A 22,440-nucleotide genomic window follows, 5' to 3' on the forward strand; every position below is an offset into this window, starting at 1 on the left:
TTCTTCTTGGCTACATGGCCCTGACTTCTGCCTTTCATCAGAGTTCATTTTATATAGAGTTAATCATTTGCATTCATACAAATGTTTGTGGAGGAAAATACAAAACTGTCTTGTGATTGGTGATATACCTTTATTACAGGCTCAGCAAAACAGTCCCTCTTCTACAGGATCTGGTAACACAGAGCATTCCTGCAGCTCCCAGAAACAGATTTCCATCCAGCATAGACAGACCCAGGTAGGTTGGCGATTGGTAAACAGAGGATAAAAAGATCTGCTTAGGAATAAATGCTAACCACATATAAAGTCTATGAGTCCTCTCTTTGTCTTCCCTTTAATTCTCTGACTTTACCTCATTATGTTTATTATTCTATTTAGAACTTACATTATGAGTACTTAAAGTCTTTTGGAAGGTGCTTTAACTTTTTGAGGTGTTTCTTTTCCTTTCTGGTATGTTGCAGCAGAAGCACTTATATTATAGCAAGCTGTTGAGAACAGAGCACTCATTTGGAGACCTTTAGGCCTGAGTTCAAATTCTGTCTTTACACCTTACACTATAATTTTAGGCCTCAATTTTCTTTAGTATAAATCATCTGTATAATGTGGTTGATTCTAATTATCTCAAACAATATATACAAAATGCTTATTAGGACAGTGCTCACAGTAGTCATCAATGAATGTTAATTTACTACTTTATGAAAGGAGTTAATTTATTCCTTGTACCTATTCATTTGGCAAGACCTAGATAAACTTCTTTAACATGTGGCACACCAACATACTTTTCTCCTTAAACAGTCTTCAGAAACATTGTAAGTTAGTTAGAATGTTGTGAACCATCAAAGATATTATTTGCAAAGGATAGTGGATACATATCCTCTACTTTGTAATATTGAGCTAGCCAAATAATATACCAGATTTTCTTGGCACTGTGCTGCCTTCAGGTCAGGGCAGGACGCTTGACAATCTAGGAGCATTTCTTAAGTCTTGAGCTATACAACCTTCAGGAGCAGATTTTAATTTTATTTGAATTACCAGCCTTTGGGCAATTGAAAGATGGTTGAATATTCCGATAACTTTGATCTCTTCTAATTGTTCATTATTTCCACTAATTGTTCATTATTTCCACTAGGTGGCGTGCTTGGGTCATGTCTTCTCTCACTTTCATTTCTAAAGTAGTATGTTTCTCTGTTGTTCGATGCACAGAGATATTGAGAATTCATATATTTAATTCCAGTATTAATATGTTTTTGAGGTGCAGGTATAGCAGAATATAAAACTTAAAGAATGGGATGAGGAAAGGAGATTCAATTTCTTGAGCCATGTGATTCTTGGCTATTTGTGTTAGCAAGTGCCTTTTTGCCCCAGAAAAGCAATGAGAAAATGAGTGATGGCACGCAATATTTTGAGACTAATTCTAAATTTTGTTTTGTCTCTATAGTCTGACCTCACAATAGAAAAAATATCTGCACTAGAAAACAGTAAGAATTCTGACTTAGAGAAGAAGGAGGGAAGAATAGATGATTTGTTAAGAGTAAGTATTAAAATGTGGTAAGAGATTTTATAAGCACTGATTGATGTTATGTGTATTTGGCATATGTGCATATCATAGAGATAATTACTATAGCCAAAGAACAAAGTTAAATAATAAACATATGGATATTTTCCTTTAATTCAAGGGAATCTGAGTAGCAAGCAGGATCAAACCTACATTCTAAGCACTATAAATGCCTTTAAGTTGGGAATCTTATATTGTAGAATTTTAATATTCTTTTATTGTTACTAGAGGCCCGGTGCACGACATTTGTGCACTGGCAGGGGGGTTGTCCCTCAGCCCAGCCTGTGCCCTTTCGCAGTCTGGGAGCCCTCGGAGGATGTGCAACTGATGGCTTAGGCCTGCTCGCCAGCCATGAGCCCGGCTCTGGCTGAGCGGGGCTCCCCCTGTGGGAGCTCACTGACCACCAGGGGGCAGCTCCTGTGTTGAGCGTCTGCCCCCTGGTGGTCAGTGTGTGTCATAGAGACTGGTTGTTCTGCCGTTTGGTCGATTTGCATATTAGTCTTTTATTATATAGGATTTTATGGAGGAAGGAGGAAGGAGGAAGGGGGAAAGGAGGTGCATCAATTTGTTGTCCCACTTATTTATGCATTGGTGGGTTGATTCTTATATGTGTCCTGACTGGGGATAAAACCTGCAACTTTAGTATATGGAATCAATGCTCTAACCAATAAAGCAAGCCAGCCAGGGCCTTAGTATTCTTGAATTTTAAAACTATTTCACAGCCTGGGTTTTTTTTGTTTATTGTTTGTTTGTTTAAAATATATTTCTTTATTGATTTCAGAGAGGAAGGGAGAAGGAGAGAACGATAGAAACATTAATGATGAGAGAGAATCATTGATGGGCTGCCTCCTGCACACCCCCCACTGGGGATCAAGAACGCAACCCAGGCATGTGCCCTCGGCTGGAATCGAACCTGGGTCCCTTGGGTCCGCAGGCTGACACTCTATGCATTGAGCCAAGCCGGCCAGGGCAGCCTGGGTTTTTTTTATTTTGTATTTTTTATAATCTATTCATCTAAAGTTTTTTGTAAAATTTTTTACAAGAAAAATTTCAAAAATAGCTAATCTGGAATTTAAAAGATACCACTAGAAAATATACCAGGATATTTTAAATACGTATTTTTAGTATGCAATTTGGTATATTGACAGACCCATTCTTAAAAAAAATTTTTAACCTTTTTATTGTTGTTATAAAAGTAATACCTCCTCTTTTTAAAAAAAATTTAGAGAATGCTGAAAAATGTGGCATTCTAGATAAAACATTTGATACATTTCCTTTAGTAATTTTGAGCCATTTGTAGTACTTATATAAATGCATATATACATAAATATTGCTGATTTATAAATAAAATTGACTAATATTTTTCTCTTCTCTAGTGATTTAGAAAGGGGTAGGTTTGATCCTTATTTATACTAATGTGGTGGTTTTCAAACTGGCTCCACGAGGCCCTGAAGGTTCTATAGAAGAACCACTAGGGCTCCCATGACACAGCTGAGTAGGGGTCTGCTGCCTTGCACTTTGCTTTTGATAATGTGGTCCATAGAACTCATAGAAGAACTAATGGGAAGAAATTATACTTATGGGGACAGCGGACATTTGGAGATGGGAGCTTTTTTGTATTCTGGTCACTTTAAAATGAAGCCTGAAAAGTCTTAAAAATTGAGTGTTCTCTAATATCTTCCATGTGTGCTTTTTAATGTTTCAGAAGCACTTATTTCATTTGATTGGGAAATATCAGATTTTTTTTCATAATTCCAGCAAGTTATTATAAAGTAGCATTTATTTACCAAAAGAGTGGAGATCTTTTCTTTAACACCAGAATAAATTCAGGAGTTTCAATTCAAAATTGATCTTGGGTTAGTGGTTCTTTCCTTCTCTGTTATTGAAGGAGGCTTGGATTTTTCAAAGTATTTACCCCATCCTTCTGGCCACAGCTAAATTAACTGTGTATTTACATTCTGGCGTTCTTGAACCAGGACCTTGTATTCAGCTAGTTAGTTCTATCTTATGTGGGCATGGGTGTGCCTGGTTTTTCTGGTAAGAAACACTGTGTACATTCATGTCTCCTTTTCTTTGGAAACAAGAATTAAAAAACAAAGAACAATTGAACTTAAAGAACTATATGTGTGTTTTTTATTCTGTAATTTTTTTTGTAAATGTTGAATCACCCTTTATAAGTATTTAATCTGTAAGTGCTGTAAAGTGCCTAATCATGCTTTTTATGTATTTAAAGCATGTCATATTTCATAGGGTTTTTTCCCTTTCGTTTTGTGATAATTGAGGCATATGTGATGTACTAGATTTAGCTAGCTGTAACTGGCTTTTGGGAGGAGTAAAATATGATCAGTAGAAAAACAAGCTCACTTTTAGTAACAGAATTCATCTTTAATAAATAGACGATAAATTTATTAAGAGAGAATAAAGAATTTAACATTTTTTAAGACTTCTTCGATCCTTAATTTTGCTTTTGATTTAACAACTCTGACATCCCTAGAAACTTTTTTTGTATTTATCTTCCTTGGAGGTAATTAAAATGTTGTGTTCCATTGAAGGCCAACTGTGATTTGAGACGGCAGATTGATGAACAGCAAAAGATGCTAGAGAAATACAAAGAACGATTAAATCGATGTGTGACAATGAGCAAGAAACTCCTTATAGAAAAGGTGAGTGGTGAAAGGCGGCCAGGATTCTACGTATCCCAAGGTGCTCAGTGTGTGTCATTATTGTGGCTTCTTACTCCTTACCTGGGATGAAAATATTTCAAACTAGAGCTTTTTAGGAAAAGACTTATTGTTTGATAATTAGAATTCTTTCTTGCTTGGATACTTGAACCAAGCATCCAGAGTGATAATTTGGGACATTCTTTCTGCTTTTTGGTTTTGCATTGCTTTGAGTGTGATGTTGATTGGACAGAAACAGCTTGTCCTAGTTGAGTTTATTTGAGGTGTTGGTTCCCTAAATTCTTTTATTTATTTAAATTTTAATTTATTGATTAGAGAGAGGGGGAGGGATAAAGGGGGAAGAGAGAGAGAGAGAGAGAGAGAGAGAGAGAGAGAGAGAGAGATTTACCCACAACCTTGGCATATAGTTGAGCTACCCATTGGGCCTTACTTCTTATTTTATCTATCTGTTGAAGTGTGGATTCTATTACAAACATTTAACAATAGTTACATTTCCATTTCAGAGATGGTATTTGGAGTAATGTAAATATATAATAATGTTATAATTAAGTACTTTGTGCTGTAAAATAATTATGTTGGTATATCCTTGTATGTGATTAATTGGCTCTGTCCTTCGTAGTTGATTAGTTGCAACTTGCTTTTAATAGTTATTAGTAACTTATTTTTAAAAGTTTTTTTTATTATTATATTCCCAGTACTTATTTATCTTACATCGAAAGCTTTAAGATGGCAGAACTTACTAATGAAATTATTACAAGGTAGAGGTTTGAGGCAGCCTGGTTACTTGTGCTTAAAAATCTTTGGAATGTTGTTAAAATGACAGGGAACAGTGATAAAAGTGAAGTGATTATGCTGATGTCAAAGATACTGGGAAATTTTGCTTCATCTTTTATTTTTTAATTACTTTTTTATTTTTAATCCTTACCTGAGGATATTTTTTCCATTGATTTCTAGAGAGAGTGAGAGGGAGGGAGGAGGGGGGGAGAGAGAGAAAAATGGATTGGTTGCCTCCCACACGCCCCCCTACCAGGGTTGGGGAAACCTGTAATAGTGATACATGACTTTGGGAATCGAACCCGAGACCCTTTGGTCTGTGAGCCGATGCTCTAATCACTGAGCAAAACCAGCCAGGACTGCTTCATCTTTTAATTTATTAATTTTATAATAAGGAAACCACTTTTTTTCCATTTTTATGACAAGGTAGATGTTAATACAGAGAATTTATTTAAAGTTTTAGGTTACTTCCTAAGGTCAATGTAGATTCAGCCAGTTGTACTAGACTTTGCACAGTATAGTACAAAAAATAAACATAATGAATTCTCATAGGAAAATGAAATTATTTTCTATTTGTTCTTTTCTTCTAAGTCAAAACAAGAGAAGATGGCATGTAGAGATAAGAGCATGCAAGACCGCCTGAGATTGGGCCACTTTACCACTGTCCGACACGGGGCCTCTTTTACTGAGCAATGGACAGATGGTTATGCTTTCCAGAACCTTATCAAGTAAGTTAATTTGTGATGATTAAACTGAGAATTGACAACTTGGTTTGTATTTTTTAAGTTTTCTGTAATTGTAGTCATTAATAATTCTAGTAGTTAGTGATAGTCATCCTTTCCGTCAGTTTCAGCCATCACGTGTTAAAAAATGTAGGGAAAATCCTGAGAAAATTAAACAAGTAATCAAAGGAATTAAAACAAGTTTTACATTAAAGGTTAAAAAAATTAAAATTGCCAGAAATTTGAAATCAAGGTGTTGCCAGGAGCATGCTCCCTCTGAAGTCTCTAGGGAGGATCCTTCTTTGGCATTTTGTAGTTTCTCCCTTGGGTAGTGCATTTCACAGTTCCCAGTAGATATCTATAATAATAAAAGCGTAATATGCTAATTAGACTGGACGTCCTTCTGGATGACCTTCCGGACAAAGCAGGGGGCTGCGAGGGAAGCCCGGGTCCTGGGTGCCTGCTGGCGGCGGCGGGAGGGAAGCCCAGGTCCCAGGTGCCAGAGGGAAGCTGGTGCTGGCAGCTGGGGGAAGGAAGGCCTACTCTTGCACGAATTTTGTGCATTGGGCCTCTAGTAGAACATAAGAAATCCTGGGAATTTTTAAAAATTTGCATCTGGTATATTTAGGTGCTATCTGTAGAGCACTGCTTAAACATTTTTTGGTGAACGTTCATTATTCTTTACTGCCTCCTGCTTGTTATATATAATATGGTTGTGGTCTGAAATAACAGTTTTGTTGTTGACGTTGCCTGTATTCTTTTCTTTGGCTACTGTAACAAAATACCACAAACTGGGTGGTTCAAAACAAATTTATTCTCTCAGAGTTCAGGAGGCCAAATTTCTTTTTTGTAGAATGACAGAATCTGTTGGTTGTGTGTTTTTTTTTTTTACCAATTCTCAAATGAAATCTCTTCTACCCTCTGAAGCCTCTAGCAAGGATCCTTCTTTTGTGTTCTGTGGCTTGTGGCAACATAGCTACTTCGATCTAGGTCTCCATTTCACATTATGTTCCCCCATGTGTCTCTGTGTCTTCTCTTTTCTTCTTGTAAAAACAGCAGTCATATTGGAATTAGGGCCCACCCTACTCCAGTATGACCTCATTTTAACTAAATGCATCTTCAATGACTCTATTTACAAAGGTCATAATCTGTGGTACTGGGCGTGAGGACTTTCACATATATTTTAGATGACACAGTTCTACCCGTAATGGTGCCAAAGACCGATTGTCTTGTTTTCTTTCACGGGCAATGGCTTTTGAAATAGGGTTATTTAGATTTGAGTGAGATGGATTAGGTCATTAGTACTTTTGTAAAAGATGGTGGAAAATACTCTTTCCATGGGTAATGAAGATCCAACATTCTAAAATTGATGGCATGCAAGAAATATTTAAGGCTCAACTGTATAAAGGCACTGTCATATGTGCTGGTAGTAGAAGGGTTGATAAGACATGGTTCTTGTTCAAAAAAATTTATTGACATAATCCAGACTTTATACTCTCAAACCATAATGAGTGTCACTGATAAACTATCTTTAGATAACTTTTATTTGTAAGTATAAATAGGAGAGTATTTTTAAGAACATCAGGAATTAATGTAGGAATCCTTATTATATATAACATTGATCTCTGCTACATCAATTTTCATGTCAAGGCAAGCTCTTTTATTCTTATATTGTACAGTTTAAGATGCCCCAAAGATGTTTTGGCATCACTATACTACCCTTTGTTTATGGTTTATATATATATTGACTGTGGGGCTGGTAATCTGTGGAGGTTGAATGATTCTCCCACTATAGTTGATAGTTTAATTTAGATATTGTCTGGTTATCTCCAGAGACTTCAGAGTACCTTGTACTCATGGCCCCTGAAAGGGTAGAAATGAGCTAAAGATATTTTTTTTTTACCAATTTTTTTAATTAGGAAACTCATGTTCAGAGAAGGTAAATTATTTATTCATTGAGTCAGAAGGAAGATTGTGATTTTACCTAAAGATTCTGTGTCTTAATCCAGATATTTTTTAAGTCACAAATTATTTTATACATATATTTTGGAGGGGGAAGCATATCTCCAGTGATAGTTAAAAAATTTTTTTTTCAGACAAGCATAAAACTCTTTAATTAAAATGGTCAATTCTGCTGTTAAATTGATATCTAATCAGTGATCCAGCAAAGGAATTGTATTATCAGATGGTTAGTTACTTGCAGTGCTCAGATTAGGTTAACCCTGTTTAAAGTATTGCCCTCCCTGGAGTATATAGTCTTTTTTTTTTTTTTTTTCCTGGTTGCCATTCTTCCAAGAAAGATAAACTGAATCTGGAAAAGTTGTATAGGGACTGACAACTGCTGTGTTCAGGGAAGAGGGTAGAAGAGATTTCATTTGAGAACAGGTTAAAAAATAGATTATGTAATTCTATAAAAATTAAGGTTGGATAAAAAAAAGATGGGGAAATCGTATCTAGCATTTGACTGTCAACTATGACAGGTAATTTAAAGAGTTTAGTCTGTTAAATAAATGGTTAATCCCAAATCTTGGTATATTTTTACATACCAAGATTATAAACCTTAATATTTGTTAGGTGGAGGGATATATAAGAGAAAGTGATTTTCTTATATTGGTATTTTTATTGACTCCTAATTTGTAAACATGTTTAGAAAAATTAGACATCTTATTAGGAAATAGTCTAATGATGTTATTTAGATGTCTGGAGTCTTTTTATATGTTTTTTTATTCATTTAATATACCATTTCTTAGGGAGTTTTTATTAGTTACAAGGCTTCATTGTGCTTTTTCTGAAGGTACTTGTTTTTAAAAACTTAGTATAGGTTTTACTGTATCAGTGAGTGGGAATGACTTAGAGCTGTTTTCTTAACTTTTAAAAAGGCATCAGAAAATTCTTTCTTTTTAGTCAGAAAATGAGGTCAGAGTAGAAATTTGATAATTTTCCTTCCTGCCCACTTTTCTACTCTGAAAATAATCATAACTAGTGTCTTAAAGCAGACTCATTCTAAATAAATCTTTCTTTTTTTTTTTTTTAACATATTTTATAGATTTTTTACAGATAGGAAGAGATAGGGATAGAGAGTTAGAAACATCGATGAGAGAGAAACATCGATCAGCTGCCTCTTGCACACCCCCCACTGGGGATGTGCCCGCAACCAAGGTACATGCCCTTGACCGGAATCGAACCTGGGACCCTTGAGTCCGCAGGCCGACGCTCTATCCACTGAGCCAGACCGGTTTCGGCAATAAATCTTTCTACTATCAATTATTTGGCTCATTCAAACTGAAGTTAAAATCAAATCTCTACTTGATTTAAAGGGGCTTATTTTCTGAAGTCTATTAAATATGCAGGTAATAAAGATATTTGTTGTATTCTATAACCATGCTAAATTTTTTGATCTTCTTTATCTTTTATATCTCTAGGCAGCAGGAAAGGATAAATTCACAGAGGGAAGAAATTGAAAGACAGCGGAAAATGTTAGCAAAGCGGAAACCTCCTGCCATGGGACAGGCCCCTCCAGCAACCAATGAGCAGAAACAGCGGAAAAGCAAGACCAACGGAGCTGAAAATGAAACGTATGTTCTTATTGATATGAGATACCACTCTCTCTCTAAAACACAAAACTATTGAATGCCACTGGAAAAACATGATAAATTATGGAGATTTCTAGACCTTAAGCTTTGTTTTTAGCTACATTAATGGATTTGCTCAAGTCATATAAAGGTAACTAATTTTTTTAGCTTGATCTTATTTAGGAAGTTTTGAATGAGAGAGAAAAATAATGTCACTTAACTTGACATCATGATCTTTGGCCACTGTTATAACAAATGTGTTTTAACAAATGTGATGTTGTGGTATTCAAATGATATAGTAGTTTATGTGTCGTTGGCTCTAGGTTATGGTATGTTGGTATCATCTTATGGGGGTTACCTGGCTACTATTTCAGACTGAAGAATGCACAACTGAAAACTGATCTTTACTGTCTAAAGAGCACTTGGTTTTTTGGGGAGGTTTTGTTTTGTGTTTAAAGAGCACTTGTTAACAGCCACAAACTTAGGAATAAACTCAGAAAAAATAGGTATTATTTTAGGAAAAGAACATTTTCCCAATAAGCCAAATCTTGATATCACCAATATTTTCTTGTTCTGGGGTACCTAAGGAAAACACCAGTATCTTAAATTGCATCTTTTTTTTCACTGCAAATCAACAATTAGTACATAGGAGGGGTAGAATATCCTGAGCACAGATATCTTTCTTTTCCACCCCCATCTCATGTCAGAGTTCCCTCTTTGATCATTGAATTCTTAAACACTAAGAGAATCTTCCTCTGGGACAGGAGTTGATAAACTTTTTCTTTAATGGGCCAGACAGTAAATATTTTAGGCTTTGTAAGCTAGAGATTTTCTGTTGCAAATACTCAACAGAGTAGCCTGAAAGCAGCCCTAGATAATACGTAAATGAATGGGTGTGGCTGTGTTCCAATAACACTTGATTTACAAAAAGAAACTGTGACCTGAATGGCCCGCTGGCTGTATGTAGTTTGCCAACTAGACAGGAACTACCAAACAGTTAGAATTTGCATGGGAAATAAACTCTATATATTACTTACCTATTTAAAATATTTCTTATGCTTACATTTAAGTCATCAACTGTTGTTAAGAGGCTTTCAATCAAATTAAAAAGGAAAACCAAAGCTCTACAGATAATAGTGTAGGCAATAAATATCTATAGAATTGATGGTAGCCATAAAGTTGGTTTCTGAATTGGAGATTTGAAATTTAAAAAATATATACTTTTTATAGAATCAGTCATTGCTGTTGTAATTGGTGTACTTATAGTGGCTACATTGGTTTTTCAGGGGGAAAAGAATTTTTGTAAAGCGTCATTGTGGGATTCTTTAATTGAAAATAAGCTTCAGGTCTAAAGATAGCTACAAATAGCATATAATAATACTGTATGATTTATTAATTGGTATGTCTTTTGCCTATATTTTCATATCAGTTCACAAAAACATATTAACCCATAAACGCCCTCAAGTATAATATTACACCATTGTTAAAAGTCCATGATATTCCAGAAATGTATCTTCAATCGAGTGAGAAAGATTGCTTAACAGCAACCTCACCCCAGACATACTTGATGTGTTGGGGAGCCTTTTCTTGGACATTCATTTAGTAAGTCTGTTAAATGCTTATCATATACTCAGCTCAGGTCTGGACACTGGGGATACAAACGTAAAGGATACAGCCCCAGCCATAGCAGTTCAGTTTATTTAAGAAAAATGAACAGATGGATAAGTTAATTATTACATTAAGTATAGTTATAAAAGTATGCATAGTGAATAAGCTTGGAAAACATCTTCACTCTTATAGCTCTGAATATTTTAAAACTAAAACTAAAAAATATTTCCTTTAAAAAAATCTAAGTAGGAACCCAAACTTGAAAGATTTTTCCAGGCAAATATTGTACACATTAATGTGATGATTGTCTTCTTTCATATTATTACTTTGTGAAGGGACTCTTCCTCCAATATTACTTGAAAATTATTTAACTCTAGTGCATAAAGCCATTGGGTTAGGACCGTGGTTGGCAAACTGCGGCTCCCAAGCCACATGCGGCTCTTTGGCCCCTTGAGTGTGGCTCTTCCACAAAATACCACGGCCTGGGTGAGTCTATTTTGAAGAAGTGGCGTTAGAAGAAGTTTAGGTTTAAAAAATTTGGCTCTCAAAAGAAGTTTCAATCGTTGTACTGTTGATATTTGGCTCTGTTGACTTATGAGTTTGCCAACCACTGGGTTAGGAGTATAAAGAAGGCATAGGCAAAAAAAAAAAGAAGAAGAAGAAAAAGAAGAAGGTGGCGGCATAGGTTATTTCCTTTCCATAGAACAATAATTAGAATTTAATCTAGGTCAATAGTATGTCAATAAATAGTTGCCATCTGGAGTTCTGTGTAAAATCCAAGCTGGAAGGCATTCGGTCCAGTTTTTAATTAGAGTATCAGAGACTTGGCTCATTCCTTGGGCCAGAAGCCAAAAACAGTCTTCTGGAGTCTTGGAGTGAGTCACATTATCCTTTCCTGGTATCAAACCTATTTCAGGCAGAGAAAGCATTCTTAGCTATGATTTTTCATTTCTCCCCTTTTTATTTTATTTTTATTTTTTAAAAATGTTTTTTATTGATTTCAGAGAGAGGAAAGAAGAGGGAGAGAGAGATAGAAACATCAACGATGAGAGAGAATCATTGATTGGCTGCCCGAAATCCAGGCATGACCCCTGACCAGAATCGAACCATGACTTCCTGGTTCATAGGTCTATGCTCAACCACTGAGGCACACCAGCCAGGCTCCCTTTTTTATTTTTAATCCTCACCTCGGATATTTTTTTTTTTTGAGAGAAACAGAGAGAATGAGATCTCAATTGGTTGCCTCTTGAGTATCAAACCTACAAACTAGGTGTGTGCCCTGACCTGGAATCAAACCACTTTAGCCATCTGACCAGGGCTCTTCCTTTTTTTGCTAGTGTGATATAAAGTAATGGATATAAGTATTTCTGCAATTATGAAGAGATAGGCATAATTCTTCTATTAGATGTGTTTCTTCTTTTTACTCTTTTATTTTCTTTTAGTCGGACCTCAAAGGCTCTTTTTGTAGCCCTTCCTGGTTGATAGGATAGCTGTTTCTTCTTTCTCCTGCTATTTAGAATATATCTGAACAGGGACATCTAAAACTTTGAATTATATGTGTATGCTTCTAGAATGTGAAGAGGGTGAAGATGGAGGAGTATCTTACATGCTTACTCTTGAGATATGAGCATGCGAATGGGGTAGGTGGAACATGAAACGAACAAGTGATTACCCATCAAGTCAGCCCTTTGAGAATTTTGTTTAAATGGCATTTTACAAATTATGCATTCTTTTCACATTCTCATTTAATAGTCACAACACTTGTTAAATAGGTATTATTACTTGCTGCATTTTTAGGAAACTGAGACTCAAGAGATTAAAGTTGCTTGCCCAAGGTCACATGACCCAAGTTGCACTTTGAACCTTAGCCCTCAAACTCCAGATTCTAGACGTTCTTCTCTTTGTTATTATAGTATCAAAGTCTGAGAGTTATCAAAAATAAGCAGATCTGTTGGCTTATTATTTTGCCCTTTAAAACAATTTAGACATAATTTTTGGCTACCTCTCCTAAAGGATTCTCATCTGAGTAATGTTTGGGACAAAACTAATGTTATAAATAATGTAAAATTATAGCACGTTATTTATTTTTTCATTTTTTACAATTTAGACTTCTGGCTTTGAAGTCCTTCTTTCACATCACATTTGATAAATCACAGAAGTTTTCTCGTTTCAAAGGACTGACTGCAAGATAACTGTCTTTTAGTCGTTTTAACAGACTAAATATACTATATAGCATACTTTGGCATTTCTCTTTAAATATACGCACTATGATTTCAAATAATTTATTGAAATTTCTACCATTATTTTCCAGGTTAACATTAGCAGAATACCATGAACAAGAAGAAATCTTCAAACTCCGACTAGGTCATCTTAAAAAGGTAAATATAATGAGAAGTGCAATTTTTAGTTTACATTTGGTGTGGAAATAAGTTGGTAATTTGGGCAAATGTATTGGTTTCACGTACCTGCAGAAATCTCATATGATATTTTAAATCACATAACAGCTCTTTTGCCTAAACTGGCTAAGAAGAGAAGGTCTTGTATCAACCTTGTAACACAAAGGCACCTACACAGAATTTGTTATTGGCGATGTTCACAGAAGCATCTTAGATGTAGATTGCTCATCTTTTTAATTCAGCAGCTCACACATTTTTGGTGGGTGCTGCGTATGGTGATGATGGTCAATAAGCATTTTAATAAACTGCTATTGATACGTGTTTGTTTTTTCCCCACTGGATTCTCAGATCTTGTTAAATCAGTAAAACTTAAAGCACCAAGTATAATCCATACTTGCAGAACAGAACCAAATAAAGGACCTGGTTTTTGTTAAAAAAAAAAGAAGAAGAAGAAGAAAAGATTGCATATCTATATGTACATGCACAAAACGTTCCTAAAAACTTTAGATAAGAAACTTAACAGTGGTTACATCTGAGGAGTGGTCTAGAGGGAAGGGAGCAAGGGGCAGAGGACTCTTACTTTTTCTACTGTAATCCTTTGTATGGTTTGATTTTTATTTATTATTTTGTTATAGGCTTTGTTTTTATGACAAAAAGTCTAGTTCTTTTAAAAAATATTTTTTAATGCAAAACATCTTGCTTTAGCTTTTCATGAGAGAGCTGTCTGCTGTTGTTTTTGAAATGAGATTCTGGAAAGGTAACATTTCTTGTGTTCTGAACTCCTTCTTTCCTTTTTACTTTAGGAGGAAGCAGAGATCCAGGCAGAGCTGGAAAGGCTAGAAAGGGTTAGAAATCTACATATCAGGGAACTAAAAAGGATACATAATGAAGATAATTCACAGTAAGCAATTTGGGGGTATACTGGCTTGAAGACTGCTGAGCACTTTCTGACATGGGTTAGAACAGCAATTTTCAACTGGTGTGCCACAAGAATTTTTAAAACATGCAATACCTGACTGTTTAATCAGGGGCACTGACCTCTTAGATTATCAAATAAAAAAGTAACTGCTAGCACAATAACTGGTGTGAATAAATCAAAATTATACCTATTTTATTTCACATTGGTAAAATATATTTTTTGGTGTGCTGCAGAATTTTAGTAATCACTTTGTGTGTGCCATGAGATGAAAAAAGTTGAAAATTGCTGGTCTAGAATGATGTTTTTGATTAATATAAATTTGGTAAATTGATTCCATGCTGTATTTCATTCTATTGTAGGATGTAATACAGTTTTATGAACAAAATAATGATTTGCTTTAGTTTAAATATATATAAAAATAGTAGATTTATATATTAAATATATACCTATACATGTAGTATGTTTCCCTATAGAGGTCACTAAAACAGTATAGATTTGTAGTATAAATGGTTAGGATACACTGCCTGTTTAGATTTACCTACAGAGCCTTACGAAAGGGAAGGATGGGTGACATAATGGAGTTGTGGAAATATTACTGAATTGACACCCCGTTTCTGAATGACCTTTAAGAGCCATTTGACCATTGAGATTTTAAGCAAGACTCTGTTAAGTTCAGCACATTAATTTAGGTAAATGCTCACCTTTGTTTATAAGTCATTTAAGAGACTGAAACTGTGAAAAATAGATAGCAAGTGGGAAATGGCTTCTATCTGTAATCTGTTCCTTCTCACATATTTTGGACTCTGAAACATGAATTTTCGACATAGCTATAACTTGTGTATTTTTGTTTGCCAGTGTGAGCCATGGCCTTCAGTAAAGTGCCAGCAACAACTATTATAGAGCACTCTCTCTTTGTCAGGCATAGTGCTAAGTGCCCTTGTGTTCTGTCTTTTAATCTTCACAGTAACCTGGTAAGGTAGGTCATCTTCGAAACATAGATCTGGAAACAGGCTTAGAAAAATTCAGTTAACTTGACCAGAGGCCCATAACTAGTGGCCCAAACTAGAGTTAAACTTAGACCTGTCTGTTTCCAAAGTTCATTATCATACAGTAATGTCACTTCTCTCCACAGGCAATCTGCTGTCTTAAAATGAAAATAATTTCAGGATTACTAGTGGGGCTATTTAAGATCAAGAACTAGGTAGAAATATTTTTAAAGTTATTTTTGCCAGAATCTCTTATTTCTTTTTTAGTGAACAGCACAAGCTGGTATCCTTTATGGGGAAAACAGTTACAGCATGAAGACTTTTTGCATTATTGAGAGAAGATGAATGCACATAGAACATGTGACTCACTTTATAATCAAATCTGTTTTTAAGCCCATGTAAAATATCTGGGAGTTTTATGTATGTAGTTACGTAATGGTGGGAGCATGTGGCCCTTGAATGGTTTGGAGGAACTCAGTAACACAGTTTAAAAATCCCTCATCTAGTGTAGTCCACCCCCCAACCCCCTCATTTTATAGCAGGGCAGAAAGAGGGGGAGGCCAACAAAAGTCACAGGTCTGATTGTGGCTATGCGGAGACTGGCACCTATGTCTCATGGCTCTACAGCTAATGCTTTTCATTGTAATCATGCTGTATTTTTGAATTTTATAATTTAATAATTATGTATGTTATATATTCCCTGTTTCCACAGATTTAAAGATCATCCAACGTTAAATGACAGATATTTGTTGTTACATCTTTTGGGTAGAGGAGGTTTCAGTGAAGTTTACAAGGTAAGTATGAGGAACTGAGCAAAAAGACTAAGGGTTAAATCACTGATTAGTACCAACTTGGAGGACATTTAGAATAGTGATAATTATGTGTTGATAACTAATGGTTGAAATTTAAAACTTTAAGAACCTGTATCTTTGGGAGAACTGCTTTTAATAAACTTTAGTGACTAAGCAAGAGACAATATTTTATCCTGTTTTCAAGTTTCAAAAAATAAATAATTAAAAAATGTTTTAAACAGGAAGGAAAAGCAACACTAATATCTGGGTAATGGAATTATGTGATTTTTATTCTCATGAAATTTTTTTAACTGAATAGATGTGTTACAGATAATTCTTACTTGAGAAACTGCTTTTTGATGTTCTCATCTTCTAAGTCAGAGTTTTTAGTAGCACTGGCATTTTGAAGGAGGGTCCTGGCTTAGAGTGCTTCCATTGGGCTAGCAAAGTACAGACTCCTATGCCTCCAACTGATTTTTACTAAATGAGGAAATCAGCTAGTTTATAGCTGCAGATTCTAATATATTCACCAGCCAAGGCCTCCTTTTTGTGGCTGGCTTATTAGACTTAGCATAGTATCCTCGAAGTTCATCCATGTTGAAGCAGGTGCCAGATTTCCTCCTTTTTAGGGCTGCATAACATTCCATTGTGTGTATGTAGCAAATGTTCTTTACCCATTTGTCTGTCAGTAGACATTTAGGTTGCTCCCTCTTGTCTGTTATGAATAGTGTTGTTTTGAACATGTATGTGCAAATATCTCTTTGAGGTCTTTTGGTGATATACCCAGAATTGGGAGTCTTTCTTTTGTTAAAATCATCAAAATTGGTTGTTGGTGCTTCCCAGTACTCGTTAGTATTTTCTTTTTTTTAAAAAAAATATATTTTATTGATTTTTTTTTTACAGAGAGGAAGGGAGAGGGATAGAGAGTTAGAAACATTGATGAGAGAGAAACATCGATCAGCTGCCTCCTGCACACCTCCTACTGGGGATGTGCCCGCAGCCCAGGTACATGCCCTTGACTGGAATCGAACCTGGGACCTTTCAGTCCACAGGCTGATGCTCTAGCCACCGAGTCAAACCGGTTAGGGCGTTAGTATTTTCTTTATCTTATTTTTTCCTTATGTATTCTTAAAGCATTTTAACATTTGTAAAATCTAGATGCTTCTTACAATGATGTGTACATTTAATGTAGTTATTCTTTTGCTGTTCTTCACGCTCCAAAAGCTCTTCTTAAATCAGGTGATCACAGTGTCTTGGGTTCAGAAATATGGTGTGATAGTTGGAGAAAATGATACTTGTAGTATCATTTAGTGTTCTTACAAATTATGTGGTATATTAATACTCTGGTTTCTCTTCAGATCGCATAAATCTTTCGCCTTTTACAAATTATGTGGTATTTAATATGGCTTTTGACTTGAAATGGTTCTCTACTGTAAAGCTATGGTACATGCTTGCAGGTGGACTTTAAACTGTAGGAAAAATAGAATTCAAAAGTTTCCATTTCTGTGAAATAAGGTATTCTATTTGAATGGATTTTTAAATATATTTTTAAATATATTTTTTATTGATTTCAGAGAGGAAGGGAGAGGAATGGAAAGGAAGAGAGAGAGAGAGAGAGAAATATCAATGATGAGAGGGAATCCTTGATTGGCTGCCTCCTGCAAGTCCCACACTGGGGATTGAGTCTGCAACCTGGGCATGTACCCTGACCCAGAATCAAACCGTGACCTCTTGGTTCATAGGTTGATGCTCAACTACTGAGCCACACCGGCTGGGCTAGTGTTCATATTTTAAAAATACTGGTTTATATTTAGTGTAAATTAGAAGTTTTTTTCATAAGCAGCCATCTCTTGCATGCAATGCTTTCTTAGAGATAGCTTACATTTTAAAAGATCTGTAGAGCAATAGCCACTATTCATGGAGAGTGTTTCTGTCCCTATTGCTTTTATGCATTCATATATTTGTGGAAACTGGCAGATGGGTGGTAACAATGTTGGAACTGAAGTACTAAATTTTTAATCTGAAATTTAAAAACTAAAAAAGACTATTCATTCTAAAGGAGTTCCTCAATAAATCCTTTTGAATTGGGAAGTCATCTATTGTATAAAAATACTATTTTATGAAATTGTGATTTACACCCAACATCCTCAAAAACTCATCTGTTACTCCCATGATAGAGCACTACCTATCTGATGTGGGACTTGCCAACAGTGGTGGTCTCTGGGGAAAGTGTGTCCCTTTATTTGGACAGTGCTGGAGAAGTGGCTCGGTGTGACTAATTTCAGACATTGTTGGAATCAAGAGCTGCTTTTAATTTACTCAGCATATATGAATGGGACTAAAGGCAAGGCTTCTTTCTTGGTTTTGTTTCTGTCTTTATTTTAATAAACACAATATGGCAAATTACAAAGTTATTTTCTAAACAAACATAGCAAAGAAGTGTATTCTGAGGGGTTTTTTTTCAAGAAGGCAGTCTGTGTCCCCAGCATTTTAAAAGTGGCAGGACTTGCCGAAACTGGTTTGGCTCAGTGGATAGAGCGTCGGCCTGCGGACTTAAAGGTCCCGGGTTCGATTCCGGTCAAGGGCATGTACCTTGGTTGCGGGCACATCCCCAGTAGGGGGTGTGCAAGAGGCAGCTGATCGATGTTTCTCATCGATGTTTCTAACTCTCTATCCCTCTCTCTTCCTCTCTGTAAAAAATCAATAAAATACATAAAAAAATAAAAAATAAAAATAAATAAAAGTGGCAGGACTTGCCATTGAGGCACATCAGGTCTCATTGTCAGCTGAGGGACAAGGACAACCTAAGGGAGAAAAGTCCCAAATAGGTTAGATGATGCCCAGAAAGAGAATTGTTTGTAAGTGTCTGTTAAGGCATGAGCTGTCTTTCTGTTCATGTATGCTTAGTTTTATGTTCTAAACCCCTTGGTGCCAATGTGTCTGGAGATTTCTAAATTATCTGATCACAGTTTCAAGAAGATGCTTGCTGCTCTGAAACACATATGTGATGTGTTGTCTTCTGCTGCTGTTTTATTTAATATTGCATCTTGGACTTTGAGTATGTTCTATTAAATAGAAGCTTCAAATCAGTTGCCTGTAATTCTTATCATTTATCTAGAACATAATGTATTTCTTTTCTTTATAGGCATTTGACCTAACAGAACAAAGATATGTAGCTGTGAAAATTCACCAGTTAAATAAAAACTGGAGAGATGAAAAAAAGGAGAATTACCACAAGTAAGTGATACTTGAGTGTCTGATTTTTCAAAATTTAGTGATAATGGCTGAAGTTTGAGCACTGTATTAAAAGCTTTACATATATTGTTGTTTCATTTAATCCTTATAACTGTCCTAGGAGAGAATAACTTTCCCACCTTACTGATGAGGACTGATACTTAGGAGAATTTAAACAACAATTAAGAAATGGTTATATTTGTAAAACTTTGAACAATAAAGAATTAACGTTAAAAAAAAAAAGAAAAAAAAAAAAGAAATGGCTGAGATGGTATTTAAATCTAGACTTCCCTTTATCCAAAGCCCATGCTCTTTACCTCCCCTTCCATTGTCTTGTATAAAATTAGCTACAATAAACAAAGCCTCAGAAATAGGGTTGTTGCTTGTCTATAGAAACCAGAGGAGAGTGTCCTTTAGTGGTTGGGAGACCCTGGGAGGTGACTGGTGGGACTTTTTAGCTGCTGCAGTCATTTCCTTATGGAGGAGACAGACAGCTGGGGGGGAAACGGGGACCTGATGTGCCTCAATGGTACTTGTTTGGCTTGTTCAGCTCCTCAGTGCTGTGCTCACCTCCCCAGGCATAGTTTGCCGGTCTTCAAGTTTTTTATCTTAAGTGTCCCATTTATTGTGCTTGCCTCTCCAGAATGCCACTAGTGCTGGCCCTCATCTGCACTTGGGGTCGGGGGGTGCCTTCTTTAGAATGAATAGTCATTATATGTGCAGCTGTCAATTTCTTTGTTCCATTAATGTCAGGTTATGCTTGTTTCCTCTGAGCTTCTGAACACTGGAGGCCATGCAGAATCAATTTGCTATTAAGACCCCCACTGTGCTTAATGTTGTTTCCTTGTTGTAGGTACAAGTACTGAGTTAGACATGTTTGTTTTTTTTCTTTTATTGATTTCAGAGAGGAAGGGAGGGAGGGAGAGAGAGAGGAACATCAGTGATGAGAGAGAATCATTGATTGGCTGCATGCCCCACACTGGGGATTGAGCCTGCAACCCGGGCATGTGCCCTGACTGGGAATCTAACCTTGATCTCTTGATGAATAGGTAACCACTGAGCCATGCCGGCTCAGTGAGATGGCCTCTTTTGCTATAAAGAACCTGCCTCCTTTCTCCAAAAGCAGTTTTGGGTTTTTTTTTCTTACAAATAGTTCTTTGGAGGGGGAAAAACAATGGACTTTAAAGTAGCCTTTTAGTTGGCTTCTAAATCTCAAAGGGAAAAATAAACATTTCTACATTATCAACCACTTTTTCACACATGGACCAAGGCAACTCTTGCTTTATACCTATTGTTCATGGGGACCCAGGAACTCTTCCTATTCCATGCAGATTGGCAATGGCTCTTGGCCCTGGGGAAGAGAATGTTCCTGTGGTAGTGAGAGAGAGAGGGCTTAGCAGAGGTAGGAGAGGGGATTGTATGTGGTTCATGCATGGCATTCTGTATGTGTATCTTACGTGACAGGCAGCTGCAGTCCAGATGCTTCTGAGGAGCAGTTACAATATTATAAGTACATTCCAGTCACTTGACGTGAGGGACTGGCGGGCTTCAGTGAATGCCAGGAGCACTTCAGAGAAGGAAACCACATGTTGTTCTGACCAGTTATAAATGAGAAATGTCCCCATTATATTGAGACCCTCAGAATGCCTAAAAGTGTCGGAACAGTATATGTTCCTCTTTTAAAATGTCCTCCAGCTGTCATGTATGTACTGACCACTCTAAATCAATTGACTCTACAAGGGATCAACTTTGGTCAGCCAAGACCAAGGTCAACCAAGACTATCTTCTCAAGAAGATAGTTCCTGTGCCAGGATCTGTACATATTTTGCCTAGTCTCAATATCCAGCTTCTAGGCTGACCTTAAAGAGAACTCCAGTAGGTGTTCACATCCCAGCGGTTTGAAACAGTGAGGTATTGAAGCCAGGACTGTGTACCTCCTTGACATATTGGGCAAGTCCTGGTAGGTATGAATTGGTTGTCTTTCTCACATTTCTCTTTCAGACAGAGAGAGCAAGTGGAGGAGTTTGTCTCATGTTTCTTAGCTCCTTACTGACCCAGCTCAGGCTTACAGTGGTGCCTTCCTACTCTTTGTTTCCTCCCCAGAGGTGGGAATCAGCATGCCTGACCACCTCTGGAGCCATGTGGGTAGTGGCCATTTCCTAGTTGACACTGGGGAGAGGGTGTGCAAAGTTATTATGACCTCCATTCATCGTTCGGGGAAAATTCTTAAGCATTTCCACCTTTCTTTGAAAGATATTGCTTGCTAAGTGATATGAAATCATATTGATGAATTTCAGGCTATAGAGAATAATGAATTAGCAAAATGTCATTAACTTCTTTGACCTTAAAGAGGTTTATATAAAATTACAACTATATCAAGAGGAAAAAGAAAGAGGTTTATATCAAGCACATAACAGATTTTAGAGAGTGCTTTAAAAATTCAGTATTAAACTAAAAAGTAGTGTTGTGGAAATATTATAAAAGATGAAAATGCTATTCTAACCCTGCAAAGTAGGTCTTCTAATTGCTTTTCCTTTCATGTGGATGACTTTCCAGTCCCAATTGGAATCAAGACATTTATTTGGGTAAAAAAGAAGGAAAAAAATCAAAGAAAGTAAAAGGCTGTTGTTTTTAATGTTGAGTTATATTCTCCACCTCCTTTCCTCTCCTCCTTACCCACAAACAAAAAGTAAACTGATTGTTTTACTTTTGCATTATTAAATGCATTAATAGGTATTACTAGATTTCTTTAATGCCCCAACATATTATATTAAAATCTCTATAGTAGGACAATTTCATATAAAGCTTTCTGCAGAAATAATTGCATTTTAATTAGTATATTCTTGTAGGATACTCTTTTCTAATCTTCTAGGATAACATAATTTTGAAAATCTAAATATATATCCACTTATAAGAGAGTCAAAGATTAACACTTTAGTGGATAAGTTTCTTAGTAAAGTTTCTGTATTTATGGTGCATTAATCCCTTGGTTGCTAAGTTGAAATATGACGGCCATGGCAGAGATACTGCCTTGCCTGATGAAACATGAGAAGCGGGCCTAGAGCCTGATGTGACCTTGAGGGAGAGCTAACTTCCCTTAGTTGGTGAGGAGTTTGAATGACATTTCCTTTGATTCTTAATTTTTGTTTCCATTCATTTCTTCTGTGTTCTGTACCTTGACAGAAATTGGTCTCTACTTGGAAAT

General features: G+C 36.1%; 1 protein-coding gene across 1 annotated transcript in view; it reads left to right on the forward strand.

The window, feature by feature from the left end:
- The window catches only part of TLK2 (tousled like kinase 2), an 81,649-nt gene that overhangs the window by 40,566 nt on the left and 18,643 nt on the right, over positions 1–22,440 (forward strand). Inside the window, exons 8-16 of the mRNA XM_008149451.3 lie at positions 140–235; positions 1,436–1,528; positions 4,105–4,215; positions 5,599–5,735; positions 9,152–9,304; positions 13,221–13,287; positions 14,109–14,206; positions 15,923–16,004; positions 19,147–19,238. Of these exons, the coding sequence (XP_008147673.1) occupies positions 140–235; positions 1,436–1,528; positions 4,105–4,215; positions 5,599–5,735; positions 9,152–9,304; positions 13,221–13,287; positions 14,109–14,206; positions 15,923–16,004; positions 19,147–19,238 (929 nt within the window). The remainder of the gene's footprint in view (positions 1–139; positions 236–1,435; positions 1,529–4,104; positions 4,216–5,598; positions 5,736–9,151; positions 9,305–13,220; positions 13,288–14,108; positions 14,207–15,922; positions 16,005–19,146; positions 19,239–22,440) is intronic.

Source organism: Eptesicus fuscus, chromosome 20 (genome assembly GCF_027574615.1).
Source record: "Eptesicus fuscus isolate TK198812 chromosome 20, DD_ASM_mEF_20220401, whole genome shotgun sequence".
Lineage (NCBI taxonomy): Eukaryota > Metazoa > Chordata > Mammalia > Chiroptera > Vespertilionidae > Eptesicus > Eptesicus fuscus.